The following is a 27,927-nucleotide window of genomic DNA, read 5'->3' as shown; positions in this document are numbered from 1 at the left end:
ACGAAACGGCGGAAACTGAAGTTGGAGCGCTGAAGGACCCACAGAGCTGACCGCTCTGCAACGTCAGTTGACCTGGTCGGAAACCACCGCAGAAAGCCGCAACTTACAACGTGCACACGCAACTTAACTGTTAAAAATACCCCCGCTCACTCTACCGCCACGAGGTTCACCGCTGGCGAAATGACCAGCAGTTCCCATCGCAGCAACCCTTGCATCATGTCGCTAGCGTTGCGTTGCGCGTGCTGCGGGCCGCAATAGTCTGTCCGTCCGCTCCAGCGCAGCTCCTGGTACTGCTCACCCGTGGCGGGGTTCACCACGTTCAGAAACTCGATCGAGAGCGCGATGTGAGCCCACGCCACCTTGTTTCGGATGTCTTCGGGCCGAGGATTTCTTGAGTAATCGGTGTCAATACTCTGCGTCCCCAGGACGTAGCCTGTAGCTTCAAGCATCAGCTCTTCACAGTCCGAGTCCGAATCGGCGTATTGCGGCGGCGTTGAGGGAGCGCTCGCATCGATACCGGTAGGCGCCGATGCAGCTCTCGAAGCCGGGATCCTCTTGCTCGTCTCGATGAGGAAACGCACATACACGGACCGGAACGTCGAGATGTCCTCGGTAGGAGACATGACGTCTCGAGCCACGACGAACGCGTTCGGATTCACTTGCTGCAGCACTTGGAGGCGACTGGTTTCGCCTTTGACTTTCTTGTATTCGCCCAGTCGCATGTCGTTCGCCCACGTCTTCTGCATCAACTCGGCCACGTTCAGACCGTAAAACCTTTTCGTGAAGACGCACTCCATGATGTCGCCATGCACGCGCTGCACCATCTCCCAGCCGAACGTCTGCATCCGGCGGGTACGCGCTCCGAAATCGGAATCGGAGGACGACGGGATCAACAATTGGCTCTGCACTCGAGCGATAGTGCGTCTGTTGGTTAGTATCACGTGGGTCAGGTCGAGGTCACTGAGTGCGTGGAAGCCAAACTCCTCCGCAGCCTCAAACGCGTCCATTTTGTCCAGTTGCATCCGCAGAACTTCTTCTCCGCCGAGCGCTGGCTGCTGGAACTGCTGCGCCCATCGAGGACCGTTCACTTCTAGACGAGACTGCATGATGCGGGTCAGATTCAGCCTCCACGCCGCTTGCTGCTGGAGCTCGGCCTTGAGGTACAAATTCTCCGCTCCAAGCCGCTTGCACAACTCCACTGCTTGGGTGTAGTCGGACGTCATTGTCTGGGGAGCTGCAATGACACAAGTGACTCGTTCGGAGCTGGACGACTGCAGACTGAGCTCCGTGTACTGCTGCTCCAGTCTCGCGGCGGTTATCCGCATGTTGTCGAGTTCTTTTCGCTGCTTTTGTCGCGCTCTCCGCATCCCTTCGCGGTTCTTCTGTCGACGTACATCGGCGGCATTAGACGGCGACGTATCCGACGCAGAAGTGCCGCACAAGCTCTGCGTTGGCGAAACTGGCCAAGTGGACGCCGACACTTTTTGCTCGAAATTCGCGATAGCAGCTCCAGGTTGAGTAGCAGCCCACACGGCGTTCATCTGAGCGGTATTGAGGCTGAAACCAAAGCTGCCGCCCCCTCCAGCGAGAGGCGTAGAGGACTCGTGGTCTTCACCGCGTACAGGGGTGACAGTACCCGAATGCAGGAGATTAACTTGAAGGCTTGGACTCTGGATAGCTCCACGAACAGCGTCATTGGGCGTCACGCGCGACTCGAACGGAGCTTCAAACTGGGACGGCGAGAGGGCACGCAACTCGTCCCACATAACGTCGTCAAAGCTGTCAAGAACATCGGCAGCTCCAGAACGCCAGTCGTCCGAGGCTGAGGCGCCGTCTAACCCTGCCGGAGGCTTTGGCTCGCGCCTCATACGGAATCTTGTGGCGCTTATCCGCAGCTTTACCTTGGGCTCTTTCAAGATGCGGCTAGCGGATACGGGATCGAGGATCGAGTGACGCTTGTCTGGCGCACTCGCTATTGATAGTGAGCCAGTCCTTGGAAAGTTTTCTAACTTTTTTGGACATTTGCATAGTTACACGTAACTGGTAAGGAGGACTGGATATTGTGTTGATATTTTGCATTTGCAGGAAGGTTGCTCAGGCTGGGGGCCAGTATGGAATGCCAATGTGAGTACTATGGAAATCAATCATTGTATGTCTTCAGTTTACGTAAAATAAATACTTCTGCGCTCGAGTTGACTTGCTGTACTGGACTCAAGTTCATCTTCTCGCTGTGGTGTGCCTTCAGAAAACTAAAATGAGCTCGTGGTGAAGGTGCTGAGCCTATCCTGGGAAACTGCTTCTGAGTGTTAAGCGGCTATCTATTTGATGCTTATGCTATTTCCTGTAGATGCCTTCAGGCAGTCTTAAAGATCTGCCCTGTCTTGCTCGAAGATGTTCACTTCGGTCTTTTCCTTCAGGCTTGCATGTGGTGGGTGTACCATACCCGCTACAGGGGATCCTCTCTGAGGTCATGTTCGGTCGATGTGGGTCGTCACGCCAAGTTGAGTATTCCCGGCTCTTGCATTCTGAGGTGTCGGTATCCGCTAGGAAGAGTTAACCCTCTCGGGCACAGCTGTGGTCCCTTCGTCGGTATCGGGTCTTCACGTGAAGAGTTACCAGCTCTTAAACGCCGTGGGGTGCCGTTTCCGCTATTATTTGGGCTTTGCTGAGGTCCTTCTGCTGTCAATAAGCGGGCCTTCAGGTTCGTATATGGACTGCTGTGTTGCACTCTGGGGAGGGGAAATCGTGAGTATAGAGGGGTCCCATCTCCTCTGTGCTTGGTGCTTGAACTGAAACGCGAGGGGCTCACCAGGCCTGAGGCGTCTTGGTGTGTGAGGTCTTGAACACGTGGGGGTCACCAGGTCCTCCGTGCTTTAGTGTTTGAGTTGCGGAGGCGCGGTGGTTCACCATGTCAACGCGCCGTGGTAGCTGCTTGTCTTGAGAGCTCCGAGGGTTGCCAGGTCCTTGGTGCTCCGTGGCTATGAAATCTTCTTGGGCGCTAAGGGGTCGCCAGGTCCGTTGCGTCTTGGTGTGGGTCTTGGACACACATGGAGGTCACCAGGCCCCACATGCTGCGGCGATGTTGATATCGGTCTTGGTGGCAGACACCAGGCACGGCGCCGCGTCCGTGCCCGGCGCACAGGAACACCCCATCTCCCATTCCCGGCCCCACGCTGAGGGGACTTCGTCCGAGAAGCGAGGCCTTCCGAAGAGGCGCTGGAGGTATTCTTGAAACCACTTGTGCGCGAAAAGCGTAGTGAGGAAACTGCTTCTCTGGATAGCTTCAGTTGTTTCTTGTGTCCTAGAGATGAGGATCGTTTCGCAACTGCAAGCTTACCAGCTCCCGAGAATGGCATTCACTCACTTGCTTTCAAATTGTCTGGTAGCCAGGAAGACTGCGGCATGTATCGTCCTGTAGCCACTACTGACGAACTCGCGCCAGACTGCCAGCTTCCCAGCGATGTCATTCTCATTGCGGTCGACGGAGGCAACGAGAATCCTGACGGCGCTAAAACGCAACTACAGGATGGAAAGTACCATCGCAAGAAGGAACCTGTCAAGCTGAAATTTCTGAATGGTTTGCGGGGCTTGGCCTGTTTGTTGGTCGTTCACCATCACGCTGGGTACCTGCCAGAGTCAACACTCGCGCCGAGTAGCGTCGATGCCTTCTTCGTGCTGTCGGCGTTTCTTCTGACGATGCTCAACGAGCCCAAGGTCTACCAAGCGATCAGCCGCAACGAGAGTCCTCGTCGATGGCTAGTTACGCTTGTCGACTACTTCGTAAAGCGAATGTTGAGAGTGTACCCGCTGTTTGCATGTGTGGCGCTCGCGCTGACGCTCATGCCAGAAGCCACTCGCAACCGCTACTACAATCTCGAAAAATACGACATCAAGCAGTGGAGTCTTTGGGACGTGTTGGCGTTCAAGAAGCGCTACTACCTCTTCTGGACGCTGCCACTTGAGATCTCGTACTACTTTATCATCCCAGTATTCCTCGTTGGGGTCTGCCTATTAGGCAAGTTGAAGTGGCTAGTTGTAGCTCTGCTATATGTTTGGGTGTACTACGACGGCGGGCATACCATGCGGACGAAGCACGACGCTTTTCGCCCTCAGCTGTCCGTATTCGTGGCAGGGTCTCTTGCTGCTGTGGTTTACTCGAAGCTGAGCCGATGGATGAAGAAGAGGCCGTTCGAACCGGAGATGCGGCACCTCGCTGCAGTTCGTTCTTTTGAGTGGGTCATGCTAGCCTACATCGTGAGCGTGATATCTCGCGGAGTTTTTGCAGAATCGTTTGTCGGCTACCTATTTCCAAGCTGGCATCCGACCACACCTTCCATCAGCCTCCCGCTGTCGGCTGTGATTGTGATAGAGGCATTGCTCCCGTCGAGTATTGCCCGTGCTTTGGAGTGGAATGTACTCTGCTACACGGGGAAGATCAGCTTCTCCATGTACTTACTCCACCCTTTTGTGAACTTCTCGCCTTGGCTTCTGGAGCTCCCGCGCATCGATCAGTTCACTGCACGACTGGTGTTGGTGTACGCCCTATCGACTGCCTCGTACCTCGTGATCGAGCGGGGGTTTCAGCGTCTTGCAGTGCTCATTGGCAAACAATTGTTGAAAAGCTCCGAGCCCGCCGTCGAGCGAACCGCTATCAGCTGGTGATCGCAAGTCTGTGAGGGGATTCTCCGACAAGCTAATCGGCTTTCGTTTCGTGTTTTTCTTGGTAAATTTTCAATTTTCAGAAAAACAACGTTCGTCTTCAGCAGTAAGAATCAATTCTTGCAGTAGCAAAAGTCTATTGGCATGCCTCCTTTGAACACTATCGTATAGTCCAGCATAATAAATAACGAGGAGGCGGTCACTCCAGCGACAGCGAAAAGAGGTTTAGAGCTGGCGCGATGACCAGCAGCTCCCATCGCAGCAACCCTTGCATCATGTCGCTAGCGTTGCGTTGCGCGTGCTGCGGGCCGCAGTAATCTGTACGCGCGCTCCAGCGCAATTGCTGGTATTCTTCACCCGTGGCAGGGTTCACCACGTTCAAAAACTCGATCGAGAGCGACAAGTGAGCCCACGCCACCTTGTTTCGGATGTCTTCGGGCCGAGGATTTCGTGAGTAATCGGTGTCAATACTCTGCGTGCCCAGGACGTAGCCTGTAGCTTCGAGCATCAGCTCTTCACAGTCCGAGTCCGAATCGGCGTATTGCGGCGGCGTTGAGGGAGCGCTCGCATCGATACCGGTAGGCGCCGATGCAGCTCTCGAAGCCGGGATCCTCTTGCTCGTCTCGATGAGAAATCGCACGAACACGGACCGGAACGTCGAGATGTCCTCGGTAGGAGACATGACGTCTCGACACAGCACGTACGCGTTCGGGTTCACTTGCTGCAGCACTTCCAAGCGACTGGTTTCGCCTTTCACCTTCTTGAACTCGCCCAGTCGCATGTCGTTCGCCCACGTCTTCTGCATTAACTCGGCCACGTTCAGGCCGTAAAACCTTTTCGTGAAGACGCTCTCCATGATGTTGCCATGCACGCGCTGCACCATCTCCCAGCCGAACGTCTGCATCCGTCGGGTACGCGCTCCGAAATCGGAATCGGAGGACGACGGGATCAGCAATTGGCTCTGCACGCGCGAGATGGTGCGGTGGTTGTCCAGAATCACTTGGGTCAGCCCCAAGTCGGAGAGCGGGTGGAAGCCGAACTCGTCGGCCGCTTCAAACTGGTCGCGTTCATCCAGTCGCATCCGAAGCACCGCCTCGCCACCTAACGAAGGCTGTTGGAACTGCTGTGCCCATCGAGGGCCCTCCATCTCGTGGCAAGACTGCAAGACGCGGGACAAGTTGAGCTTCCACGCCGCTTGCTGCTGAATCTCCGCCTTGAGGTACAAGTTCTCTGCTCCCAGTCTTCTCGTCACCTCCACCGCCTCTGCGTACCCGGACGCCACGCCGACAAGAGCTCTGCTATCTGAATGCTGCGACTGGAAGCTCAACTCTGCGTATTGCTTCTCGAGTCTCGCGACCGTGAGCTTCATGTTATCCATCTCGTCTCTCTGCTTCTGCCTCGCGCGGCGCATGCAGTCTCGGTTCTTCTGGCGGCGTCTCTCCATGGCGCTGACATGGGGCGCTTCGCCGCAGTCCAAGACCTGAGCCGAGCCGAGCCGAGACCAGCTCAAGGGCGTGTCCATCATGGGCATGGCCCCGAACGCGTCCATGCCGTCCATGAGACTTGTCAATGGCTCCTGTTCGTCTCCGCCAATCCTGCTGCCGGTGCTCGACCGCAGCGTGAGGACGTGACCGGCTGGGCTCTGGATTGGACTGGCGCCTCGAATAACCTCCACGGGCGTCTGAGGCGGCGACAGGCCTCGCAACTCGTCCCACGTGACGTCGTCGATGGACTCGAGCAGCGCGTCGGCGTCCGACTGCCAGTCGATCGACGGCGTGGGAGTCGTCACGTCCTCGCGCTTCATGCTGGCTAAAGCTGGCTGTCTATTGATAGTGCGTCTTTGTCTAGAGAAATGGACTTTGTCTCGAAGGACTGCCCAGGAAAGATTTCTGGCGACTAACGCTCACCCTCTGGTGGCCAGTGGGAATGGTCTACCGACGACCAAATTGTCAAGCGGCGATGGGGAAGGCCATCCATAATCATCTTGATCATGGGAACCGCAGCTTCAGTTTTCGACAAGCCGCTTCGTCTTTGCAGAGAGTTGTCGTTGCGCTGCTTGGGCCACTTGATTGATGCCGTTCCCACTTGAACTCGGCGATTCCTCCAAGGTGTCGACAATGACTGGCCATTCTCCTGGGAAAATGGCCATGGAGCCGCCTCCGCAGCTCGCCGCCTGCACTGCTTTGGTTGTGTTTGCCTTTGGGTCTCAACTGCACGAAAGAGCGGTTCCGGTGATTACGAAGGTGGCTTCGGCCCTGTCAAGCAGAGCCACACACCAGTCGACCGCAAAACGCGGTGGTTGAAGAAAAGCTGCTCTTTAGACGGCACCTGGGCTCATTACGCAAAACTACTCGCTACAGCTAACCGCCGATAAATTACCCCTCCGACTCGTCCGAGTCCGAGTTGGGGATGAGCTGGATGGCCGGCGCGATCGTGCCGAGCTCCCAGCGCATGAGCGTCGTCACCATGTCCGCGGCGTTGCGGTGCGCGTCGAAGGTCGAGCCGTAGTTGTTCCGGCCGGACCACCGCACCTGCACGTACTTGTGCTCGCCCGTGGCGCGGTCCGAGACCTGCAGCATCTCGATCGAGTGGGCCAGATCCGCCCACAGCAGCCGCGCCGACGGGTCGATGCCCGCGCGCTCCGGCAGCAGCTTGGCGCCCGAGTTGTCGCTCGGGTTGAGACTCTGCGTGCCAATGACGAACCCGGCGGCGCTCAGGTCTCCGATGTCCGCGGTCGTCTCCATCCGGTACCGTAGCAGCGTCGTGCGGAACACCGGTTTCTCGTCGGGCGAGCAGACCTCGCGGCCCATGACGTAGGCGTTCGAGTGGACCTCCTGCAGCATTTCCAGCCGCTGGACGTCGTATTTGACCATCTGCGCGCCTTCGAGGCGCATCTCGTTCACCCAGGCCTTGTGCATGACCTCGGCCACGGACAGCGACGGGAACTTCTTGGTGAAGACGAACTCCATGTCACTGCCGCGTACCCGGCGCCACAAGTCCCAGCCGAAGAGCTCGGACCGGTGCACGTCCTCGTCGTCTTGCAGTTGGTGCTGCACGCGCTGGGTGGTGCGCGAGTTCTGCAGGATCAGGTCCTTGACGTCCCGCTCCGTGATGGGGTGGAACCCGAAGACGGACTCGGCCTCCTGTGCGTTCAGGAACTGCAGCGTGAAGGGGAAGGGCGAGGGCGGCGCCGACGCGGACGCCGTAAACTCGTCGAGCGTCACGGTCGTCTCCATGACGCGCCGCAGCTCGAGCTTCCACGAGGCCTGGTACTGGATGGACGCCTTGAGGTACAAGTTCTCAGCCCCGAGCTGCTTGGACAGCTCCACGGCTTTGGCGTATTTGTCGCTGTTGCTGCGGTCGCTCTCGGACGAGTCGGAGCGGAGTCGCAGTGAGTCGTACTGCTGCTCCAAGTCGTTCACGGCGTCGCGCAGCAGCTGCAGCTGGTCGCGTTGCCGCTGCCGCGAGCGGCGCATGGACTCGCGGTTCTTCTGGCGCCGCATCTCGAGCGCCGAGCCGCTCTCCGACTCGTTGCACAGGTCCAAGACGGCGTGCGGGTTCTTCCAGTTGAGCCACATGGAGCTGATTGTGGGGGCAATGGGCGTGTCGTCTCCGCTGCTGGGACTCGTGCTGCACTGGTCGGCCATTGTCGGCCCCTTGCTGGTGTTGGAATTAGGGTTTTCGTGCCGAGAGTGCGGCCACATGAGCAAGTTGCGAATTGCAGCGCGAGATCATGAATGACCATGGGGATAGGTCGGCAGGAGCTCGTCAGCGTCAGGCGCCTGTGGCTGTAACGCGTTGCACTTGGCGGATTTGAGATTCAAGTGGCGACGGACGAGCCAAGCAGCGGGAAAAAAGGAAGGCGCTGCAACCCCCGCTTTTGGCTGGGATGGGGCGTTGTCCTGAGGTTTGTATGGAGATACGGAGGCGGGCGCGCGCCGAGACCGCCAGAAGCGGGGACCAGCGATTCACATCTTTGGGCTTGGACGCGGAATACGCAGCCGAGTTCAATTTGAGCCCGAGCGCGGAAACACATAAACAGCGGACGTGTTTGCTCGCGTTTTCACAAACTGATGCTCTCGGACAATGTATCAATCAATCCCACAAAATGAGGTCTAAATTACTCTTAGATTGGATATGTCTTTGAAACATTGGTATTCGTGCTGTCTAAACTTTCATCTAGCCACTGTACACCCCGCGGATTAGTGACTTGTCCTTGTTCTACTTCGCGTGTCAAAACAATTAATCCCGCCATGTTCCTGCCGTTCAAGAGTCTCTCGACGCGCCAGAGGTGCGTCCTCTTCCCCTCGCTCTTTGACGAGTATGTTGACCGTCGTCCTCTCTGTTTAGCGCCGGGTACGCCGTGTTGTGCGTGGCGCTGGGCCTCGGCATCAAGTACATGGATGACCACATGCCCGAGCGAGACGTGTCCAAGTCCTCGAGCGACGGACTGGTGCGTCAGCTGGTGGTTGCCTGTCACAATGAATCAAGCTGACCCAGATGGCGCCTCTGCTTTCCTAGGTCTGGAGCGAGCTCGATGAACAGGCAGATGTCAGCAAGAGCCGCCGCTAATTGTTATTATAATTGCAGTCTTGCAATTTGCAGAGCACAGACTTAGCTGCAGAGCTCTTGGGCTGAAGAGTTTACGGCGGTGGCGCCGCCAATAGCGACAGTTTCGTGTAGTGCACGCTGGAGCTGAAGCTGCGAGGTGTAGACGAAGAGCGCGTCGCTTTGGGACGCTCACCTTGCTGACGTTGTTGCAGCACCGCTTTCGCGGCACAGATGATGTGAGAAGCTATTAGCACAAACGGCATGTCCCTGCTCTTAATCAACCCGATTTGTCGCTTCAGATGGTCTTGCTCAATGACGGGGACCTCTTCCTGATACCAGAACTTGCAGGCTCCTGCTGGACCATTGTCGATAAGGCATGTACTCGGCCTTCGGTACGTGTCTTGTGGAATGAGACTGATGGCGACGGTCTATCTGCTGTTTGCTTGCTCATTTGTGTAAAACCGGCTACAGCCTTCTCTACAAGCAACCGTCTGCAAAGCACGCGCTGAACATGTCGACTAGCGAGCAGGTGCATACGAGCGAACAGGGTGACTGCGCACGAATTAAAGGGCTCCAGGGCTGGAACGATGTGGACAAGCGAGCAGCTCCCAAGAACGCGTCGTGCTAATAATCAAATGTGGATTCGAGTCTGCTATTATAGGGGTGCTCAATGCCGAGCGGGAGTCCAATCCCTTCACCAAGATGCCTCGATATATTTACCTAAAGAGGCGAGCGATTGCTTGGATCATGCCGCGCGCTGATTTCCAGAACAACGCACCGAAAGCTGCCAGTGTCAACACCGAACAAACACGTTAGCGCTGCACTGTACAAAACGAAGAGCGATCCATTGCCCGCCTCACCTTTCATGCTCGAGTTGCCTCCAGGGAACGCAGACAGTGCGAACGACCCCAACGTCATCAGCTGCAGCACAGAGCTCAGCACCACAAACACGTAGTTGCCCAGAATCAGGCAGCTATACAGCGTGCATCCTACCCCCGCAACAAAACATCTTCCAGTCAGCTCCAGCAACAAGATCAAGACCTCGACACTTCTGTCTCACCGAGTGTCACCAGGTAGGCGCTGGTTAGTAGCAGTCGATTGGGCTGCAATAGCCCTGCACAGTAGGCCGCGGGGCCCTTGAGCATGGCGAACGCACCCATACAACAAATGCTGCCAAGCGTGAAGCTCAGCGCAAACTTGGACGGACGGATCATGAGCAGCGGCAGGAAAATCGACGCCATGCCGAAGAACAGCAGCCCAAGCATGCTCATGCCCACAAAGTACTTGAACCTCGTGTTCCTAAAAGTAAAGAAACCACTAAATCAATACTCTCGAAACCACTTCTCAGTACTCAGTGAATCACCCACCAGCTCAGCTGTAGACCACCCTGACTGCTCGAGTTCTTCCTCCAGAGCGGCCACTTGACGGCTGCTGCGTCGTCCATCGCCTCGTCCACCTGCCCGCTCTCCATTGCGTCCGCCGCATCCTTAGGAGCGCCAGAAGCCGCCTTCGTGAGGTCCTTGGCCGAGTCCCACACCTTCTTGAGCGAGAAGGAGGCGCCGCCCTCGCTGTCGGTGGATGCCGTGGACGCTGTGGACAACGGAGACGAGCGTAGCAGGCTCTGGAAGGCGTCCTGTGCGCCCTGCAGGCCGCTCGCCGGCTTCTTGCCGCCCCACTGCTCCCACGCACTCATGCTTGGGATAGATGAGAATGAGGCGATCAGAAGCCAGGGCGGACCATTGGCGTGGCGTACGTAACCTATTGAAGGGAATGTATCGTACATTACCTTTTGAACGGCATGCGAGAAAGCAACTTTCGCGTTGACTTTAGACCAGGAGACTAGAAAGACAAGAAGCGTTCCTTATCTCGACCAACGATCGACACTCTTAAATACAGTGCAGGGCAAGGTGCTCTACGGAGATCGGCGCGTCCTTGAAGCGGAGATCGAGTCCGTGGAGCTGGTGAACGAGCTGCTCGTGGTCGGTGCTTGGAACTTGATGTAGCCTGCGCCGTGCAGGATTGGGTGGAGTACGCCGTCTACGAGAGCAAGCGCACGCGCCCCATCGAGACTCGCCGCGCACTGGCTCCTCCCGTGCTGCTCGAGGTCGAGTTGCGCATGGCTGTCGAGATGGCGTCCGAGCGCGGCAGCGAGTTGGACGCAATGTACGACTCGGCTAACGTCGTCTCCTCGTCGCAGCTGAACGCATAGCCGGTGTTGCGCCGACTTGTCGTGCCCCGGAACATCTTGGTCGGGACATGCTCCCACGTCTCTTCCTCCGAAATGGATTCGCTAAATACACTGGCCGAGTAGCTTTCGGTGACTCCAGAGTTAGCAGAGACGGACGAGTGTGCCGACGTGCCAGTGAGACCGGAGACGCTCTTCTTTGGCTGGTGGTCGTACAGCGTCGCTCCGAAGCTCTTCTGCGCCTTGAGAATCTCGGCGTCCGTGTGGCCAAAGTCGCTCAGGTAGCCTGTGGTGTGCACGTCGTCCAGGGACATTGAGAGCGTCTGCTCCTCGATGTGGTTGATGGTCAGGCGCCGCTGGTACTTGTACTGCGAGGACCCGCCCATGGATTCCTGAAGAAGCTGGGCTAGGTCGGGGTGGAACGTTCGCTGGTACAAGTTGTAGGCAATGTGGCGGCCCAAGGCCAGCGAACATCCCATGATCAGAACTAGGAAGTAGCCCCACGTCTTGGCGGTGGGGGCAAACGCGCCGAACTCGTCGTAGCCCACCTTGAACGTCGCAAAGTACGGCGTCTGCGTGCCAATGGTAGCAAAGGCGAACCATGACATCACGCTGCCAAACCACAGCGAAAACGACAGACCCGTCCATCGGTCAGCGATCATCCAGATCTTGATGTTCACAATCAACACCGTCAGCGAAAACGCCACCATGCCGAACTCCACGCGCGACTCGCTGCCTGCTGCTTTCTCTGACGCGTTGAAGCCGTACGACATCACCACAAAAATGATCAGTGACTCGTACACGGCTGCCGCGATCCAACGGCCGAACGTGTACATGTTGAAGTAGAAGCGGTCGGGGCCGCGGCGGTACAAGTCCGGGTACTCGAGACTGAAAGGCGCCGGCAAGTCCTTGTCCATCACGCCCACGACCACGATCGGAAGACCCGTGAAAGCCACGTTGTAAAGCTGGACACCGATTTCCCAGTACATCTTGGAGCCAGAAGCACCCGAGAGGTAGCCGTACCAGTACTGCGCCAGCACGAGCGTGATGTTCTTGTAGAACATGTACAGCACCAGCTTGGAGATACGAATGTAGTTCCACCGTCCGTGAACCAAAAGCAGCCGCTCAAGGAAGCGGAACTGCGCAATGGCGTAGTCACTCGAGTTCACAGCTTGCATCCCTTCCTGTCCAGAGATACCCACGCCGACATGCGCGGCTTGGATCATGGCAACGTCGTTAGCACCATCGCCGATAGCAAGCGTACGGACCGTGGTGATGTTATCTCGGACCAGCTTCACCATCTCCGCCTTCTGGGCCGGAGATACACGGTTGCAAATCACCGCGCGACACAGTTTGGCAAACGACAGGAGGTGCGGCGCAGTTCCAGGCTTGAGGGCCATTTCAAGAGCCTCGCCGTCGATGATCAGCGAGATTTCCTTCTCGGCCCCACCTGCCATACCCTTCGCGTTTTCCATGAACTCCCGGGCCGCAGCATTCAATTTGGCTCGGATCGTCGCCTCATCCGGGCATGTGGTCGCGTTAACGATGACTTGCTGGATCGAGTTGTCCAGCAGCGAGCAAGCATACGAGATGTTAATCGCAGTCTCCTCCTTGTCGCCCGTAAGCATCCAGACCTTGATTCCAGCACGCGTCAGGTTTGCGAGACACTGCGGCACACCATCTTGCAGCTTGTCTTCGATCGCCGTTGCGCCAATCAGCTCCAAGCCCCCCTCCATTTCTTCCATGAGGTCGTCGATTGCATTGGGTTTGCCATCTTTGCGTCGGTCGAGCTCCGCCACGTTGCCTTGCGCATCATCGAAGCGCATCTTCCACTGTTGGAACCAGCGTTCGTCAAGTTTCTTCATCGCGAGAGCAAGAGTACGCAAGCCATCGTCAGCGTACTTCTCCATGTGGTCGCGTGTGATGTTCTTGATCTTCTGCATCGCTGGGTTATCCTTCAGGCGCTGATAAATCATCATGTCGGCTCCCTTCGTGTAAAGCAGCAGCTCTCCGTCCGGCTTGCGCACCACCACAGACATACGCTTTCTCGTACTGTTAAATTCGAGCACGTCCAGCACTTCGTAGGTCACGCGCTGGCCCATGACCTCCACGTTCGCTGTCCCCACGCTACGGCTTTCAAACTTAAACCCTGCGAAGGCAGCACCAGCCACCAGGGCTTGCTCGTCAGGAGACGACGCTGATAGCCGGACTTCACCAGACTCGAGTTTCTCGGGGATCACTGTATGGCACACAGCGAGGTGCTCGAAGAATTGCAGGATCTTCTCCTTTTGCTCCTCGCCTGCGCTGCCTTTCATTCCGTCAAAGAGTGCCTTGTCGACGAAGTTTACAAACGGGATCGTCTTGATGCTCGGGTCCAGCTTGGGCTCCGGTGGAATGGGCTTTCCCGCGCGAACCAGCGCAGCGCGTCCGATTTCCGTGATACCGGAGCCGTACGAAATTCCATTGATGGAGCACTTGCGGAACTCCATGATGTTGCACGTCAGCGTTCCCGTCTTGTCACTGAAGACGTACGAGATCTGACCCAGCTCTTCGTTCAGCTCCATCGTCCGTACGATAGCGGGGGTGTCCGTCTCGGCGTGGTACATCTCCAGATCCCACGACATGAAACGTGACTGCAGGAACTTGACGCTCGTCATGGACACGTACAACGAGATCGGAATGACCTGGTACAGCAGCAAGAAGTAGTAGAACATCATCTGGATGAACGCTACGAAGCGCGTGCGGTTCCTCTCCGTCTCGGACAGCTGGATGTACCACGTGTTCCGCACGATGTCGTACTGCCACGTGATGTAGCACGTAGCAGCCACGGCACAGGCCACGAAGAGCCCGATGCACAGAATGACAATCATCCGGTTGATGTTGAGCATGAGGTCGCTCCACTTGGACGGGGCGGCGCTGGAACTCTGCATGATCTTCGTGTCGATGCCTGTGTTGAGCACCAGTGCAAACACCCAGTCCGTGTTGCGCAGGTTGCAACCGCGTAGCAGCACGTTCTTAACTGACAGCGGCATCACCTCAACGCCGCAGCCGTCCCCCACTGTAACCTCCACTTTGCCTGCAAACTTGTTAATGTGCGGGTTGGGCTGCTCGCACTTGACGACGCCGCGCAGCGAGGACAGCTCGGCCGCGTTCGCCAGCGAGCTCATGGTCGCCGCCACCGCCTGGCGCAGCTTGAGGTTCGTCTCTCCGTCCAGACTCTTGGTCTCGACGTAGCAAATGCCGCTGGGCGGTTCGCCCACAGGCTCCGCCACAGCCAACACGAGCACGTCGGCGGGGATGACCTCTCGGTTTTTGATCTGCAAAAAGTCTCCCACCTTAATGTCCGACCACTTCCTGTCCACGACGTGTCCGTCCTGAACCACGTGGCACGTGGCCGAGTTGGCCTCGTTGTCCGACTTGTGGCGGCGCATGTCCTCCATGACGGCGAACACGGCGTCGATAGAGATCACAAAGAAGAGCACGGGCGCGTTCGTCGGGTAGCCGTACGTGTTGCTGATGCTCGGGATGCTCTGCAGCACGCACACCATGAGGAAGAAGAAGTTGGCCACTTTACTGAAGCTCTCCTTCAGAAACTTGGGCAGGAAGGTCACGAGCGAGTACTTGGACGTCACCACCACGTTCGAGCACTTGTCGAACGTCGCGTTGCCCGGCGCGTAGTTGAAATACACTTCTCTCAGCGCCACGTCGTCTGCATGGCGCGCGGCTCCTGCTCCTGCTCCTGAACTGGCACTGGACGCGTAGTCCACGAGCTCGTCCTCGTCCGGGATCTGTTCGGCGTCTCCGTTGCGTCTGCTCTTGCGGCGCGGCGACTGCAGCAGCGCCGGACTGCCCAGCGTGTTGTAACCGCTCGTGCTCGAGCCTAAGACGCTGTCGCTCGCGGAGTCGGGCGCGGGCGCCACGCTGGCGCAGAGCGCGACCTCGTCCTCCACCCGCGAGCCGCGGAACACGCGCGACTTGCTGCGCTTGGCCGCCATGAGCTGAGCCTCGACGTGCGTTGCTGCTCTATTTGCACTGACGGTCGGTCGCAGCGCAAGTGTCGACTCTATTTGTGGGCGGAATGACCAGACCAGGACTGGGAGGGAGAGGTCAGCGCTTTCGGCGCAAAATAGACTTTGGACTGAATGGACCGGCTTTATTGAATGCGGGGCGGCGATTGGCGCACGCCGCTTCCGAGAGACCTACCCCATCCGTCCAAAGTTGAACCAGCCACGAAAAGCGGGGCTGAAAACTTGCGGGTCGATCCATCGCTCGCCGCTTTGAGCCCGAGAGAGAAGCGGCGATTGCAAATCGCTAATCGCTGCTAATCCACCGCGACCGTGCCGCAAGTGTCGGATTGTTGACACATGGATCCCAATGCCGCCGAGCGGTACTAAATAACCCGCCATAGGGACTTACGCAAGCTGCCCGCGTCGATTCTGTGTCCGGAACGCAGCTTGACTTTGCCAAGTCTCGCTCAGGTTACAGGTCTCATCGATGGTCTCAGCCCGCGGCACTGTGTGCGCCACACCATTGGTCCGACCTTGAGGGGTACAATGTACCATAAATGGGCAGATGGCTGATCGTGCAGCAGGGCTCCAATATGTTCCGGGTAGGATGCCTGGCGAGGAGTCTTATCGAGTGGAATGCAATGGACTATTATACACACGTATAAATGCATCTTGTGTGGCCAGGCCTGGCAAGAGAATATACCAAGTATCACTCTAGCTGGTTTGACACGCATGAGTGATGGTCACTTTGTTGCCTTTTTTATTGTTGAACTTGTGCTATAAGCGACCGTAGAAAAGGAGGTGCGAGGCGAGAGCGAGCTGTTGTTGTTGCCACCGCTGTTATTGTTGCTGTGAGGTAGGGTGCCAGCGATCCTTACTCAGAGCAGTGTACATGAACTAATTGGCGTCCTCACTTGAGCCGTTGTCGCTCTTGCCCGTTGAAACGAGCTGGTCGATCATGCCACTGAAAGCCGTGCGGATCTTCTCACGGGTCTTGTACGCCATTGCCTCGTCGGACTCCTCAATCAGTTGCTCCATGCAGTTGTTGGACGCCGTGGCGATGTCGTACTTCACGAGCTGAGTGTCCTGCATCTTCAGACGCAGGTCGTCCTCCGAGATAACGGGGTTGTCGACCTTCAGCTGGTTCACCGTGTTCCACGTGCGGTCCGTCATCACTCGCAGGTCGAAGCACTAGGTACAGTTTGCCTTTTTTGGCTGGTAAGGACTGAGAGGACTCATCATGATCCTCGGGCTCCTTTTGTAAAAAAGCACTCCAAATATATTCAGTGGCATATTATTTCACAGGTTTGGCAAACTTTTGCTCTCAATTTGTCGATTCTATCATACTTTATGCAAGTAATTCTCAAAACGAATTGTCGTTCCGCTTTGAACTTGTCCATGTCATCAAATATCGAAGGTTACCTCGTTAAATGAATATTATATTGAATTTTGAAACGAATTATTAATTTGGAGGATCCGTTGCCAACAATTGACGTTCCGAGCCATAAAGATATGGGGAGGCTGTGGTTCTCGTATAGTTAATATATAAAATAACACGTTCCACTTCCGGATGCACGTCATTTTTTTTCTGGAAAAGATGTCTGAGACGCGAGAACTGCACGACGCGCACGAGGGGGAGAATGTGGTCCCTCCTCCCGTCGGAGAAATGCCACTTGCCCAGAACTCCACCAGCCAGTTCGTCCCCACCCGCCCCCAGTACGCTGTCGCGCTCGCAAGTGTGCCAGCAGCGGAAAACGCCGCTCTCTCCACCATTCGGGAGTACATTGCATCACGACGCGTTATACCGAATCCCAACAGGACGCAAAGTCCGCTGCCCAAGAAACGCCGTCCGCGACTAACCCCTTTAGAGAAGTTCGAGATTCGCAAGCGATACCAGAATGGGGAGAAAATTACCCAGCTGCATCAAAGCACAGGACACGCCTGCAGCACGATCAACTCCATCGTCCACTCCCAGCCCAGCCAAGACGAGTCCAAGTCAGGTAAACCCCGTCGGTGGACCCCCATGCGTTTCGTGGTGGAAATGCTGAAACGAGGTCTTTGCGTCACGGAAACCCTATCGCTCAAGGACATCGCAAGGATAATGGGGGTCGACCGTCGAGTATTTGGCCGCATGGAGCAGGACATATTGGGTAGACTACAAAATGCAGTTGTAGACTACTGGTTTTCTCGCGACCAAGCTGCACCTCAGGAGCTCATTGATTTGCTCGACGGCGCAGAGACCTCCGTAGATATCGCTATGTTCATCTTGACGCATCCTGAACTGACCGACGCTATCATCCGTGCCTCCCAGCGTGTCACGGTTCGTGTTCTCGTTGATCGGGCGCAAGTCACCGAGAAAAGCTCAGCAATGATAAAAAAACTGATCGAAAACGGGATCAACGTATTTCACGCAGGCCCCAAACTCATGGACTGGAGCATAGCGATTATCGACGGAGACATATTGACGATGGGAAGCTGCAATTGGAGTGTGGGGGGAGTGACGATGAATTGGGAACATACTATTGTATTGCGTGGTCCTATTGTTGGAGCACACACCGTTGAGTTTGACCAGCACATGTGGTCTGTTGCCGTGCAAAACAACTGGAAAGTTGAGATAGATACCCGCGGTAATGTTCATCTGTAGCGTCAAGCGACGGTGAAAGCAGTGCCGCAGCGGGTACTCCGGCCTGGCAGTTTGTTTTACAAGGCACTGACAACTACATCACGGTCGCGTTCGATAGAGTCCGCCACGCAGAGTCATTTGAGACGCACACGGCTCAGGCGCGCCTTGATCCGATCAAGCGCGAGTTCGAGCTGCTCTGGGAAGAAGGACAAGAGGCGCGGCTCAAAATGATCAAACCGCTGCGGCTTGTTGCCAGTGCTCAGCCATGCAACTCGCAGTCTGCGAGAGACGTTGCTGCTGCCACTCGAAGCCAGCGTTCTTTCAGGGCTGTAGTACTTGATCGTTTTGCTCTCCCTAGGCATGTGTGGCCAGCGTGCCGCCATCTACCGCCATTCACAATCATACGCGCAATCAAAAATTCAGTTCGCGTCGAAAATATTAACCCGAAGTCGTGTTTGCCATTTCCTCTTTGGGTACGATGGTGTCCGACACGACTTTCCCAACCGAGGTTGAGAGTTTCTTGTATGTAAATATGCATCTTGTGTGGCCAGGCCTGGCAAGAGAACATACCAAGTATCACTCTAGCTGGTTTGACACGCATGAATGATGGTCACTTTGTTGCCTTTTTTATTGTTGAACTTGTGCTATCCTGGAACGACCGTAGAAAAGGAGGTGCGAGGCGAGAGCGAGCTGTTGTTGTTGCCACCGCTGTTATTGTTGCTGTGAGGTAGGGTGCCAGCGATCCGTGAGCGCATGATGGACCCGAACCGCTTCACTTGCCGGTACTTGAGCAACGCCACCCCTCCGTGCCCTGTTCGAGACGTGAACGCCGCAGTCGCCTGAAGGTAGTTGTGGAGCGTGTCCAGTTTGTTCTCCAAGGATACAAGTGGCTGCGGTGTGAAGCCGCCACTTTCTTCCGTGCGGTCCTTCTTCTTGTCGGGCACAGGAGCGCCCATGCGCGCGCAGATAAAGTTGTGAAGGCGCTTGGCTTCGTCGCGTTCTTGCTGCCAAGTCGGCTGCTGCGGGGGCTCTGGCACCAGCGTCAACCGCCTGGAAGGTGCGTTTGGACTGAAAGACGTGGGGGAAGTGGGTGCTGCCGCTACCCCGGAGAAGGACGGAGCACGCTTCTCTCGCTTGTTCACCTCCACCTGCACGCACCAATCGTGCGCGTGATCGAAACGAAGCCACTTTCCCATAGGAAAGACGCACAACATCGCGCTCTTCAGCAATTGAGCAGGTTTCAAGCTCATGGCATGCGTCACAGCTTCCATTTCAGAGGAAAAGAGCGCGTGGACGGCGACGAACGGCTCCTCGTACTGGGAATGAGCTACCTCGAGCTTCGAGAGCACTACGCTCGCAACCGCGAATGTATTTCGAATGCTGTTGCTGTTTGCAGCTGCTTGGTTCGACGTCTTCTTTCGAGGAGTCGCAAAACTCGACTGGTTAGTGACACGAGGGGGGCTGAATGGGGGTTGATTGGGGCTGTCGACCGTATTTCCGGGTCGCCTCTCAGTCATGCTAAGAACCGAAGAACCCACCGCCTCCTGAAATGACGCAAAGTGCACAGCTGGGTCTCCTGTCATCGACTGCAGCGAGCTTGTCGAGTCTTCAATGGAAGGGCTAGCGGGTACTTTCGTTCTACCGCTTGCACCTATTTCTCCGAACTGCTGCACCTGAAGACGCTCCTCATCGATCTTGGATCGGTCAGCACGCGGCATCAATGCAAATGTCTTGAATGGCAAGACGTAGTATTTGGTACTAGCTGCACTATCATCCTCTTGCAGCCGCTCAACAGCTTCACGAGCTGCAAAGAGAGACCGAGCGGACTGAAGAATCTGGAAAGCTGGCGATTTCTTGATGGCCTCTGGGCTGTCGTCGCTGGTTTCGTTCATAATCCCAAAAAGAACGTAGTCTGTCTCGCCCGAGTTGTCCGTCTGAATCCGGTCCACATTGAGTCGTGAAGGTGAATGGGCTTTTGTAGGCGAGAACGAAAGTTTCCGTAGTGCATCCTTGAGAGAGCTCCCCTTGTGCTGCGGTAGCCTCGTATTGCGACCATCACTTCCTTCGGGTTTACGTCCAGCAGGACGTGAAAAGATAAAGTTCTCTTGCAGAAGCTGGCTCAAGGCTTGAGGCGTGATCTTTAAGCTTCTGCTCGGGGAAGTCTGACGCAGCGGTGACACTGAAGACGTACACTGCGTTTCTGGTACCAGACCCCCGCTTGGACCATTGGTGTCACACTCCTCGACCCCATTTAGGGACTTTGTGGTGCGGTTCCACGATGCTCCAATCTGTTTCTCGACGACTTTGATGTCGAAAAATGCTAGCGGATTGCCTTCCTTCAAAACCTCAGCTTGTCGCCGGTTTTCGGCTACGAGGACACCGTCCAGCTGGCGTTGCCGAGCAGAGCTAGGAGGTGCGTCCACGTTGAACGACGTGACGTAGTTGCCAAGCGTTCGGTCCGGGTTCAAACACTTTTTCATGGCCTTCGCTTCTTGTGCCAGCAGGAGTAACTCGTTCGCAGGAACTAGAGCCTGTCGTGCCGAGCTTACACCACTTGAACGAGATGAATCTAGAGCTTTGCCATCGCCAGACGAAGGAGGGAGGGGTAACGCAGGTAGCGTGACACTTTCGACAGGAGACTGTAACTCTCGGCCTGACCCAGGCTTTTTGGGGCTGGAAGAATTGATTCGGGATTCACTTCTTGTCGCGGTCGCTTGACGTGGCTGTGAAGTCTTGGCAGCATTCGTATTCTTCCGCCTCGTAGCCACAGCGGAAGGCAGAATTTTCTCAATGCGTTCATGGTTGACATGCTCTCGGAGTATTTTCTGCTTGTAAGCCTCCCATTTTTGCGTCTTGTGAAAGCGATCCAAGTACACGATGCTTTCTGCGTGTGACTGAGCAGCAGCTCGTAAGGTTTCACGTGCCGACCGCGACAGGCGATGGAAAACATCATATTTCGATAACAGCAGGATTTCGACTGGGGTAGTTGCACTGACCGTCACTTCTCGATGGAGTACTTCGTTGAAATTTGTCCCAGCAGCCCTACATCGACGCAGACCCCACACCAGTTAGAAGCCAGCAAAACGTACAGCAACCCGGGATACTACTACGTACGCGTCATCGCCGAACACGTGGAAACGGCCTATACGCTCCACGAAAACCTCATGCTTGACCTGGGTGAACGGATCAGTGATCTCTTTCGTGACGACCACTTCCCCGCGAACAACAAAATAGACGTGTGTTGCACGGTCACCCTGTCTGTACAATACACTCCCTGTTGAAACCTTTTGCTCCAGCAAGACATAGGATAGCTCCTTAAGCAGTTCGCCAGTCCACTCAGGCGTCTGGAACATTGGAATCTGGTCCAAGACGCCCACCCGCTTGGCCATATCCTTCTTCTGCATGCGACGAAGGGTAGCGTTGTAGTCCTTCTCACAGATCACCAAGAGCTGGCATTCTTCGCGGGTGACCACCGTTGCACTGCGTACACCTCGGCCTTTCATGAGAGCCAACTCGCCAAAGTGGGAACCTTCCGTCAGGTTGACAAGCTTCGTCATTTGCATATTGCCTTTGAAGTCCTTGGAATTAATGTTCACGTCCACAGATCCACTAAAGATGATGTAAAACAGGTCTCCGATCTCGCCCTCGCGGAACACACAAGCTCCTGCAAGCAGCGTCTGGAAGTCTACAACGGTGCACAGCTCTCGTACGAACGCTTTCGGCAAGCTTCGGAAGAACTTGAGTGTTTGGAGGTACTCGCTCAGCATATCGATGTCGGCTTTAGAGCGTGCGTGCTTCTTTTTGGTCAGCACTTTGATGTACTCCCGCTGCGTCCGCTGTACCGGACGTTGGACACCAATGCCATTGGCGATCTGCATACGCGAGAGGAACTCGAGCTGGTCATTCTTCAGCATGAGATTGTAGTCGTTCCGCGTGATTCTCACGAGATCAGTTGCCGTCTTTGACAGCACTGTAGCAGCACGGACGTCGTTATTGAGCAGCGAGCGCTCTCCGAAGTAGTCACCTTTACCCAGCTCGCATACGGTGACCTCAACCACCTCGCCAAGGATGCGTTGACTCACACGAACTTCCACAGTGCCGCTGAAGACAATATAAAGCGCATCGCCTTCGTCTCCTTGCCGGAAAATGATCTCGTCGGGGTGGAAGGATACGCAAGTCATGCGTTTGCACAGCAAGTCAAGCTCTGATGGCTGCAAACGCTCAAAATCTGTCGTGATTTTGAGCTTTGTGGTCTGGAACCAAACGCCTAGTGATTGCAAGTCCATCTGAGAGCGCTGCTCGCCGTCTTGCGCAAGAGCTCGGCGGCAAGATTCCTCTAGAATGAGTGTGCGTCCATACAGTTGGTGTCCTTTGGCAGTGTCATCCAGGTCAAAGCCTGAATGCACCCCATTGGCGTCCTCCCACGTCTCGCTCTCTTCTTCTTCTTCGTTGTTGCTGCTGTTGGGTCTGTTTCCACCGTCCCCTCCCTCGTCATCCGCTTCATTCTGCTTCCGCCGCAACGTCGACAACTTGATCCAGTGCGACATCACTCTCGACTGTTCCTCAGGCGCGCCTGTCACCCGACTCACTTGCTTGGCAACGAGCGCCTGCTCCACGAGGTTCTTCATCTCCCTGCTCTTGAGCATCTGAGCCAGCGAAATGCGCTTTTCAGATGTAGCACCTGCACCGCTGCTCGGAGCAAGACCAAGCCCCACATCTCGTGAAGCCTTGCCTGCAACAGTGTCCATGACAGCCGCCCACGGATCCTTTCGTTCTGTCGGAGGTTGCGTCACGTTTTCGGTGGGTCTCTGCTGCTTGTGCATTGTCATGATGGAGTGAGCAGCGCGACTGAAGCCCTTCAACTTGATACCTTGCTTTTCGCTCTCCGCAGTCGTACTGACATTGGCCTCATCGGCAGACGCCTTGGTCTCAGCTGCAGAAGAACTTATCAGCGGCGTCTTGGCTCTCGGAGTGACCTTCACGATCGAGATCTGCCCTCGACCTCTCCCCTTTCCTCTCCCTTTTGGCGTCGTCGGAGTTTTCGGAGCCATATTCGCAATGCTTCACACACCATCCAGGACAACGTCACCTTCAACATCTAAAAATGAAATGGGTTCACTTTTTTTAAATACAGTAGTATTCACCAATCAGAAGACTGATATACCAGTAGTACTACACTTGGTCCATCGAACTGTGTCACTCTCCATCCAGGTGACTAACGGGATTAAGATGCGAATTCCGAGAGCTACAGCTGCCGCCGCCAATGCTGTCATGGCCAAGCAAGTCAAAGACGAGGAAAGTACCCTGGCCACGCTCATTGCAACAGCCATCCGCGATAGTCACAACCCGTCACCAAATCCCACCGCTACCGACACAGTCTGTGTTATGCAGAAAGCAGTACAGACCCCAATGCAGGAACCAGATAAACCCAACAAACGAACTCCAAGAGCTGCTGCAGTCGCTGCCAATGCCGGAATATTACGTCAAGTCCAAGAAGAAAATAGTTTTTCCGGAAGGGACAACGTGAAAAAGCGACCGAGTGCACCAACTGAACCAATTGCAAAGCGGTCTCGGGTGTCGACGACCAAAAGCAAGAACGTGATCCAAGATACCAGGAACATTGTTGGTAAGAAACGACGACAAGCTGCGGTGCACGAAGCTGCGCCGGTTACCACGGACTTGCCGCCACTGCCATTCAGCAGTACTAAGTCGGCGTTATGGGTGAAAAGAGAGGAGACGAGCAAGAATCTGCAGAAAAATACGACGAACAAGCTGAAAACTAAGGTTGAGACGAAGAAGAACCACTGGTTGCATCAAGTTGGGGATCTAGGTGGCCGTCGCTGTGAATTTTGCAAGAAACTGGTGAATATTTGCGTGTTGATGCACTGTGCCGTTTGCCGACGGGCGTACCACGCAAAGTGCTTGGTGCACGCTTTCAAGCCCTACGTAGACGAGAACACGCCGATTCTGGACCAGATTGAGCGGTTGCGGCATGAAAATCGCGGGAATATTTTCCGGTGCGCCTCGTGCAAGGCTGCGTTCGTGGATTTTTACGAGAGCGGCGGGTATCTGTGGGAGTGCGACTGCCCGACTTGCTCGCAGCCAGAGAAGTTGGCTCTCTATCGTCAACGAAAGCTATTGCAGATGATTAATGACGTGGAGTTGAAGAAACAGCGGAAACACGAGCAGAAACACCAAGTGCCTAGGAAAAATGACACTGGGAACCCGCCAGTCACGATAGCAAGCCGATTGGATTCCGATTCACGCAGTCGACGTACACAGGGAAGCAGCACTACACAGGACGACCAAGTAATTAATACACGAGCAGCTCGACGATCAACGCTGCGGTCGAGGAGGGTATCACCACAAAGTAACGAGTTGATGATGGAAAGTGGTGCAGCCACGACGAAAGCAGTGGATGTGGCTGGTTCTGGGTCGAAAAGCGAAGTGGCGGGTGTGGAAAAGGAAACCGCAGCGGATGCTGGTGGAGCTGTTGACGGTGGAGATATTACAGCCCAAGAGCAGCAGATAATCCCTCAGGATGTCGTGGTTGTGGATGAACAGCGGAGTTCACCACCACAAGAAAATGACGAGCCATGCCAGCAGACTAAGGGCGAGTCTGGAGCGGAGCCGGAGCCTAGCAACACGGATATGATGGCCGGACTTTCAGAACCGAAGCAATTGACTGAGAGTGATGAGACAGTGATGCAGCAGCAAGAACAACCAAATCCTGAGCCTTTGGACCATCAGGACGCGCCAGTTGCACAATCTACAACGCCACAGAAACAGGAACCAGCACCCAAGGCCCCACATGAGCTTGTTGGTGCGTCTGAACAGCCCGCACTTTCAGGGGACGAGCTTGTGAGTGCTGTGCGAGTCCAACGTGATGACAAGACCAATCGCTGGCGCTTTCCTATTATGTGCTCTCGCACGTCAAGCCTTCGAGAGTCTGGTGTCATGAAGTCGGGCACGTGTATCTGGTCACCCAAGAAGATGGCCATTACTCAGTGCGATTGTTGTAGCAAGCAGCTCAACTACGCCGAGTTCGTGCATCATACAGACAGCAGGCTGGTCAAGAACGTGAAGGATGCAAGTGAAGACCCGATGCCGCACTTGTTCGTCGAGCACCGAGACATGACGCAGCACACGCCACTGGAGAAGTTCCTGCCAGCTTTGAGGAGCTGGGCCGCCCACCAACGTTTGAATAACACGCCAGCCAAGTCGCGCAGAAGCCACTCAATGAGGCAGGAGGCGCTCACCACCGCCACCACGAGCTCCGAGACTTCAACAAAGGCGATCCCAGACTTTTTATCTAGACTTCGGACGCTTGCACTCTTTAAGCGTCCGAAGCATCGAAGCGACAAAACTTCGACTGCAGTTCGGCTGTCCGATCCAGCCAACTTCGACTTTTTGGCACAGGTCGTGTGTCTTTCGCCCAAGTACGTGATGAGGATGGTCGATGGGAGTCTTGTCGACCGTGCTGCCTTCTCGGAAATACCAGAACCCGGCCACTTGTTCCCGCGCAAGTCTGGATGGCTAGCTTTCAATCATTTGCCACTCGCAGCACGACAAATAACGTGCATGTGCTGTGAAAAGCGCTTCGGCTTTGATGAATTTGCGGGACACGCTGGCATCGTGCCGAGCGAATTATGACAGAGGTCGCGCCAGCTTTTGTACGTTGTGGAGCGTCAGGATGAGTATGTGTTGGTGCCGTTCAACACTTTCGTACGTGATCTGGACACTGCGGCGAGGGCTGACGCTCTGGGTCTGTTGCTGGACGAACTGCATTTACCTCCTGCGTGCCATCGACCGATCTGAGAAACCCATGGACAAGTTGCGAGTGGTATGCGCTGCACATCTTTGAGTTCAACCTTCACTACTGCTGGAGGAGCAAATTTGGACACAAATTGAAGCTCACTTTTTAATGCTCGGTTTTGTAGGTTTTGAAAGAAGTTGAATTTTTGCGATCAATTTGTTCTCGACTGTAAAACTTGTTTTACGAACGAGGTGACTCAAAACTCGGCTGAACGCAAAAATGAGTGTATCCACTGCCCGCAGGCTGGATTTCTCCAGGTATTTGCTTGCAACACAAACGCTTTCACGACTTTCGACGAATGTGACAGCGGGGAAACGTATCCGCCTGCTGAGTATGGGAGACCATATTAGAAGAAAGTGAGATTGAACAACTTTTATCGCTACGTCTGCCGACTCGGCAGTGCCGAGACGACTTATCCAGCGACATAATAGCAATCACTCCACGCCCCAACTCTAAGTGAGCGAAGACGTCCTAAGTTTTGTTGGTTACCCACTTCTGGTTGTAGTCGCGAACATACTGTAACCAAATCGCTCTGTACGGGTTATCGGCGTCCGTTTTTTTCACGTCGAAGAGTTTGAACACTGTTCTCTGGTCGACTGCCTTGGACAGCCAATTTTTAAGCTGGGCACTCTGCAAGTCCGTGGCGAATTTCGCCGTCTTCTGGTCACCCTTGGCAGCCATGATCATTGTCGTCAACGCTTCGTCGGTGTAGGTTTTCGTGAGGGCCTCGATCATAGACTCCCTCGACGTTGGGTTTCTGACATTGAAGACATCCAAGTACTTGGTCCACGTATTGAGCATCGGGTTGGTGAGGAGGCCATCCAGGTCAAGTTTCAGAAGCATGAGGACATCTTCAGGAGATTTGGCGGCGATCAGCCACCCGTCGAAGAGTTGGCTCTGCAATTTGGTGGCGATGCTATTTGTAGCTGGCACCTCCTTTGCCATCATGAGCATTGGCGCTAGAGTATCGTCACTGTAGTGAGTCATGAACGTCTTGATCACAGTCGTCTCCTTGTCAGGGTTCTTGAGGTTGAAGTCGTCCATGTACTTCATCCAGGTCCTCAGCATCGGGTTGGTGAGAATGCCGTCGACTGCCTTGTCAAGCTGGAGCAGCTTGAAAACGTCTTCCGGGGTCTTCTTGCTCGTTTGCCAAGCTCCAAGCAGTTCAGTCTGCAATTTGGTGGCGACAACTTTGGTGTCAGGAACCTTCTTCGCCGTGGTGAGCATCTGGGACAGCGCCTTGTCGCTGTAGTGTGCCATGAACGTCTTGATCATGACCGCTTCATCGTCATGGCCATTCTTGCCAAGGTAGTTCATGTACTTGACCCAGATGCTCAAGTTCGGATTCACCAGCAGGTTGTCCACGCCGCGGTTAAGTTGCAGCAGCTTGAACACTCCGTTATTCGAGAGGCCCATGGTCTTCCAGCCCTCCAACTGCTTAGCCTCCAGCAGCTTCGCGAGTGTCTTCGTCTTGTCGACCGTCGATGCCGCTTGGATCATCTTCGCTAGAGCTTCGTCGCCATACCGAGCCGTCAACGAAGTGATCATCGCTGCTTCGGCGTGCCTCGGGTCAATGAGACGGACGTAGGCGACCCAGACGTTGAAGTCCGAATTGTCGAAGAGCAGCTTGGAGTCCACCTTGTTCAGGTTCAGTTTCTTGAAAATGTAGTCCGATGGCTTCTTCTTGTCGGCGTAGGCCAGGAGGTTCTCAAGTGTTACTTTTTTGGAGAACACTTTTGTGATGGCCTCGACACCGGGGATGGCTTTGAAGTTGATCCCTCGCTCTTCGTCGTTCTCATCTGCGGTAATGGCGGTCCTTAAAAATCGTTTCGTGTTGTGAGAAGTAGTGGAGTGTGATGTCGCCAGCTTCGCGTTAACCACTGAAGCAGCATCGGCAGTAGCGACGACAGCAGCCAGTAGCAACACGCAATGGAGCCGCATGACCACACCCGAGCAAATGTGATTGGGAACGTGAGCAGTGGGGAATGAGTTGCCAAGTGAGGGAATGAATGGCCGCACCGAGTAAGATGTACGGACAATGCAGGATTCAGCATTCGAGATAGGAGAATTATCAGCAGTGCTTCAA

At 55.3% G+C, this 27,927-nt stretch overlaps 10 protein-coding genes across 10 annotated transcripts; 3 read left to right on the top strand and 7 right to left on the bottom strand.

Moving 5' to 3' along the window:
• Positions 1-146: 146 nt before the first annotated feature.
• Positions 147-1,868, bottom strand: KRP23_152 (uncharacterized protein; the record flags this gene model as incomplete). Its single annotated transcript, XM_067884699.1, has 1 exon — positions 147-1,868. The coding sequence occupies one exon, from the start codon at positions 1,866-1,868 to the stop codon at positions 147-149; it is 1,722 nt and encodes a 573-aa protein (XP_067750707.1).
• Positions 1,869-3,402: 1,534 nt separating this feature from the next.
• Positions 3,403-4,662, top strand: KRP23_151 (uncharacterized protein; the record flags this gene model as incomplete). The annotated part of the gene is made up of 1 exon (XM_067884586.1): positions 3,403-4,662. One exon carries the CDS (start codon positions 3,403-3,405, stop codon positions 4,660-4,662), a length of 1,260 nt encoding a protein of 419 aa, XP_067750706.1.
• Positions 4,663-4,858: 196 nt separating this feature from the next.
• Positions 4,859-6,463, bottom strand: KRP23_150 (uncharacterized protein; the record flags this gene model as incomplete). Its single annotated transcript, XM_067884475.1, has 1 exon — positions 4,859-6,463. One exon carries the CDS (start codon positions 6,461-6,463, stop codon positions 4,859-4,861), a length of 1,605 nt encoding a protein of 534 aa, XP_067750705.1.
• Positions 6,464-7,034: 571 nt separating this feature from the next.
• Positions 7,035-8,306, bottom strand: KRP23_149 (uncharacterized protein; the record flags this gene model as incomplete). Its single annotated transcript, XM_067884359.1, has 1 exon — positions 7,035-8,306. One exon carries the CDS (start codon positions 8,304-8,306, stop codon positions 7,035-7,037), a length of 1,272 nt encoding a protein of 423 aa, XP_067750704.1.
• A 606-nt stretch (positions 8,307-8,912) lies between these two features.
• On the top strand, positions 8,913-9,732 carry KRP23_148 (uncharacterized protein; the record flags this gene model as incomplete). The annotated part of the gene is made up of 6 exons (XM_067884248.1): positions 8,913-8,950; positions 9,010-9,112; positions 9,181-9,210; positions 9,423-9,446; positions 9,510-9,602; positions 9,682-9,732. 6 exons carry the CDS (start codon positions 8,913-8,915, stop codon positions 9,730-9,732), a joined length of 339 nt encoding a protein of 112 aa, XP_067750703.1.
• A 194-nt stretch (positions 9,733-9,926) lies between these two features.
• KRP23_147 (Protein transport protein SFT2) lies at positions 9,927-10,903 on the bottom strand (the record flags this gene model as incomplete). Its single annotated transcript, XM_067884137.1, has 4 exons — positions 9,927-9,994; positions 10,071-10,199; positions 10,271-10,509; positions 10,578-10,903. The coding sequence occupies 4 exons, from the start codon at positions 10,901-10,903 to the stop codon at positions 9,927-9,929; spliced, it is 762 nt and encodes a 253-aa protein (XP_067750702.1).
• A 344-nt stretch (positions 10,904-11,247) lies between these two features.
• KRP23_146 (Phospholipid-transporting ATPase 3) lies at positions 11,248-15,390 on the bottom strand (the record flags this gene model as incomplete). The annotated part of the gene is made up of 1 exon (XM_067884021.1): positions 11,248-15,390. One exon carries the CDS (start codon positions 15,388-15,390, stop codon positions 11,248-11,250), a length of 4,143 nt encoding a protein of 1,380 aa, XP_067750701.1.
• A 3,279-nt stretch (positions 15,391-18,669) lies between these two features.
• Positions 18,670-23,076, bottom strand: KRP23_145 (cGMP-dependent protein kinase; the record flags this gene model as incomplete). The annotated part of the gene is made up of 2 exons (XM_067883910.1): positions 18,670-21,067; positions 21,140-23,076. The coding sequence occupies 2 exons, from the start codon at positions 23,074-23,076 to the stop codon at positions 18,670-18,672; spliced, it is 4,335 nt and encodes a 1,444-aa protein (XP_067750700.1).
• Positions 23,077-23,254: 178 nt separating this feature from the next.
• Positions 23,255-25,678, top strand: KRP23_144 (uncharacterized protein; the record flags this gene model as incomplete). The annotated part of the gene is made up of 1 exon (XM_067883797.1): positions 23,255-25,678. The coding sequence occupies one exon, from the start codon at positions 23,255-23,257 to the stop codon at positions 25,676-25,678; it is 2,424 nt and encodes an 807-aa protein (XP_067750699.1).
• A 634-nt stretch (positions 25,679-26,312) lies between these two features.
• Positions 26,313-27,782, bottom strand: KRP23_143 (RxLR effector protein PSR2; the record flags this gene model as incomplete). The annotated part of the gene is made up of 1 exon (XM_067895936.1): positions 26,313-27,782. The coding sequence occupies one exon, from the start codon at positions 27,780-27,782 to the stop codon at positions 26,313-26,315; it is 1,470 nt and encodes a 489-aa protein (XP_067750698.1).
• Between the last annotated feature and the right edge of the window lie 145 nt (positions 27,783-27,927).

Source organism: Phytophthora ramorum (assembly GCF_020800215.1).
Source record: "Phytophthora ramorum isolate Pr-102 chromosome Unknown Phyram_PR-102_s0001, whole genome shotgun sequence".
Classification (NCBI taxonomy): domain Eukaryota; phylum Oomycota; class Peronosporomycetes; order Peronosporales; family Peronosporaceae; genus Phytophthora; species Phytophthora ramorum.
This window is presented reverse-complemented; position numbering and strand designations above follow the sequence as displayed.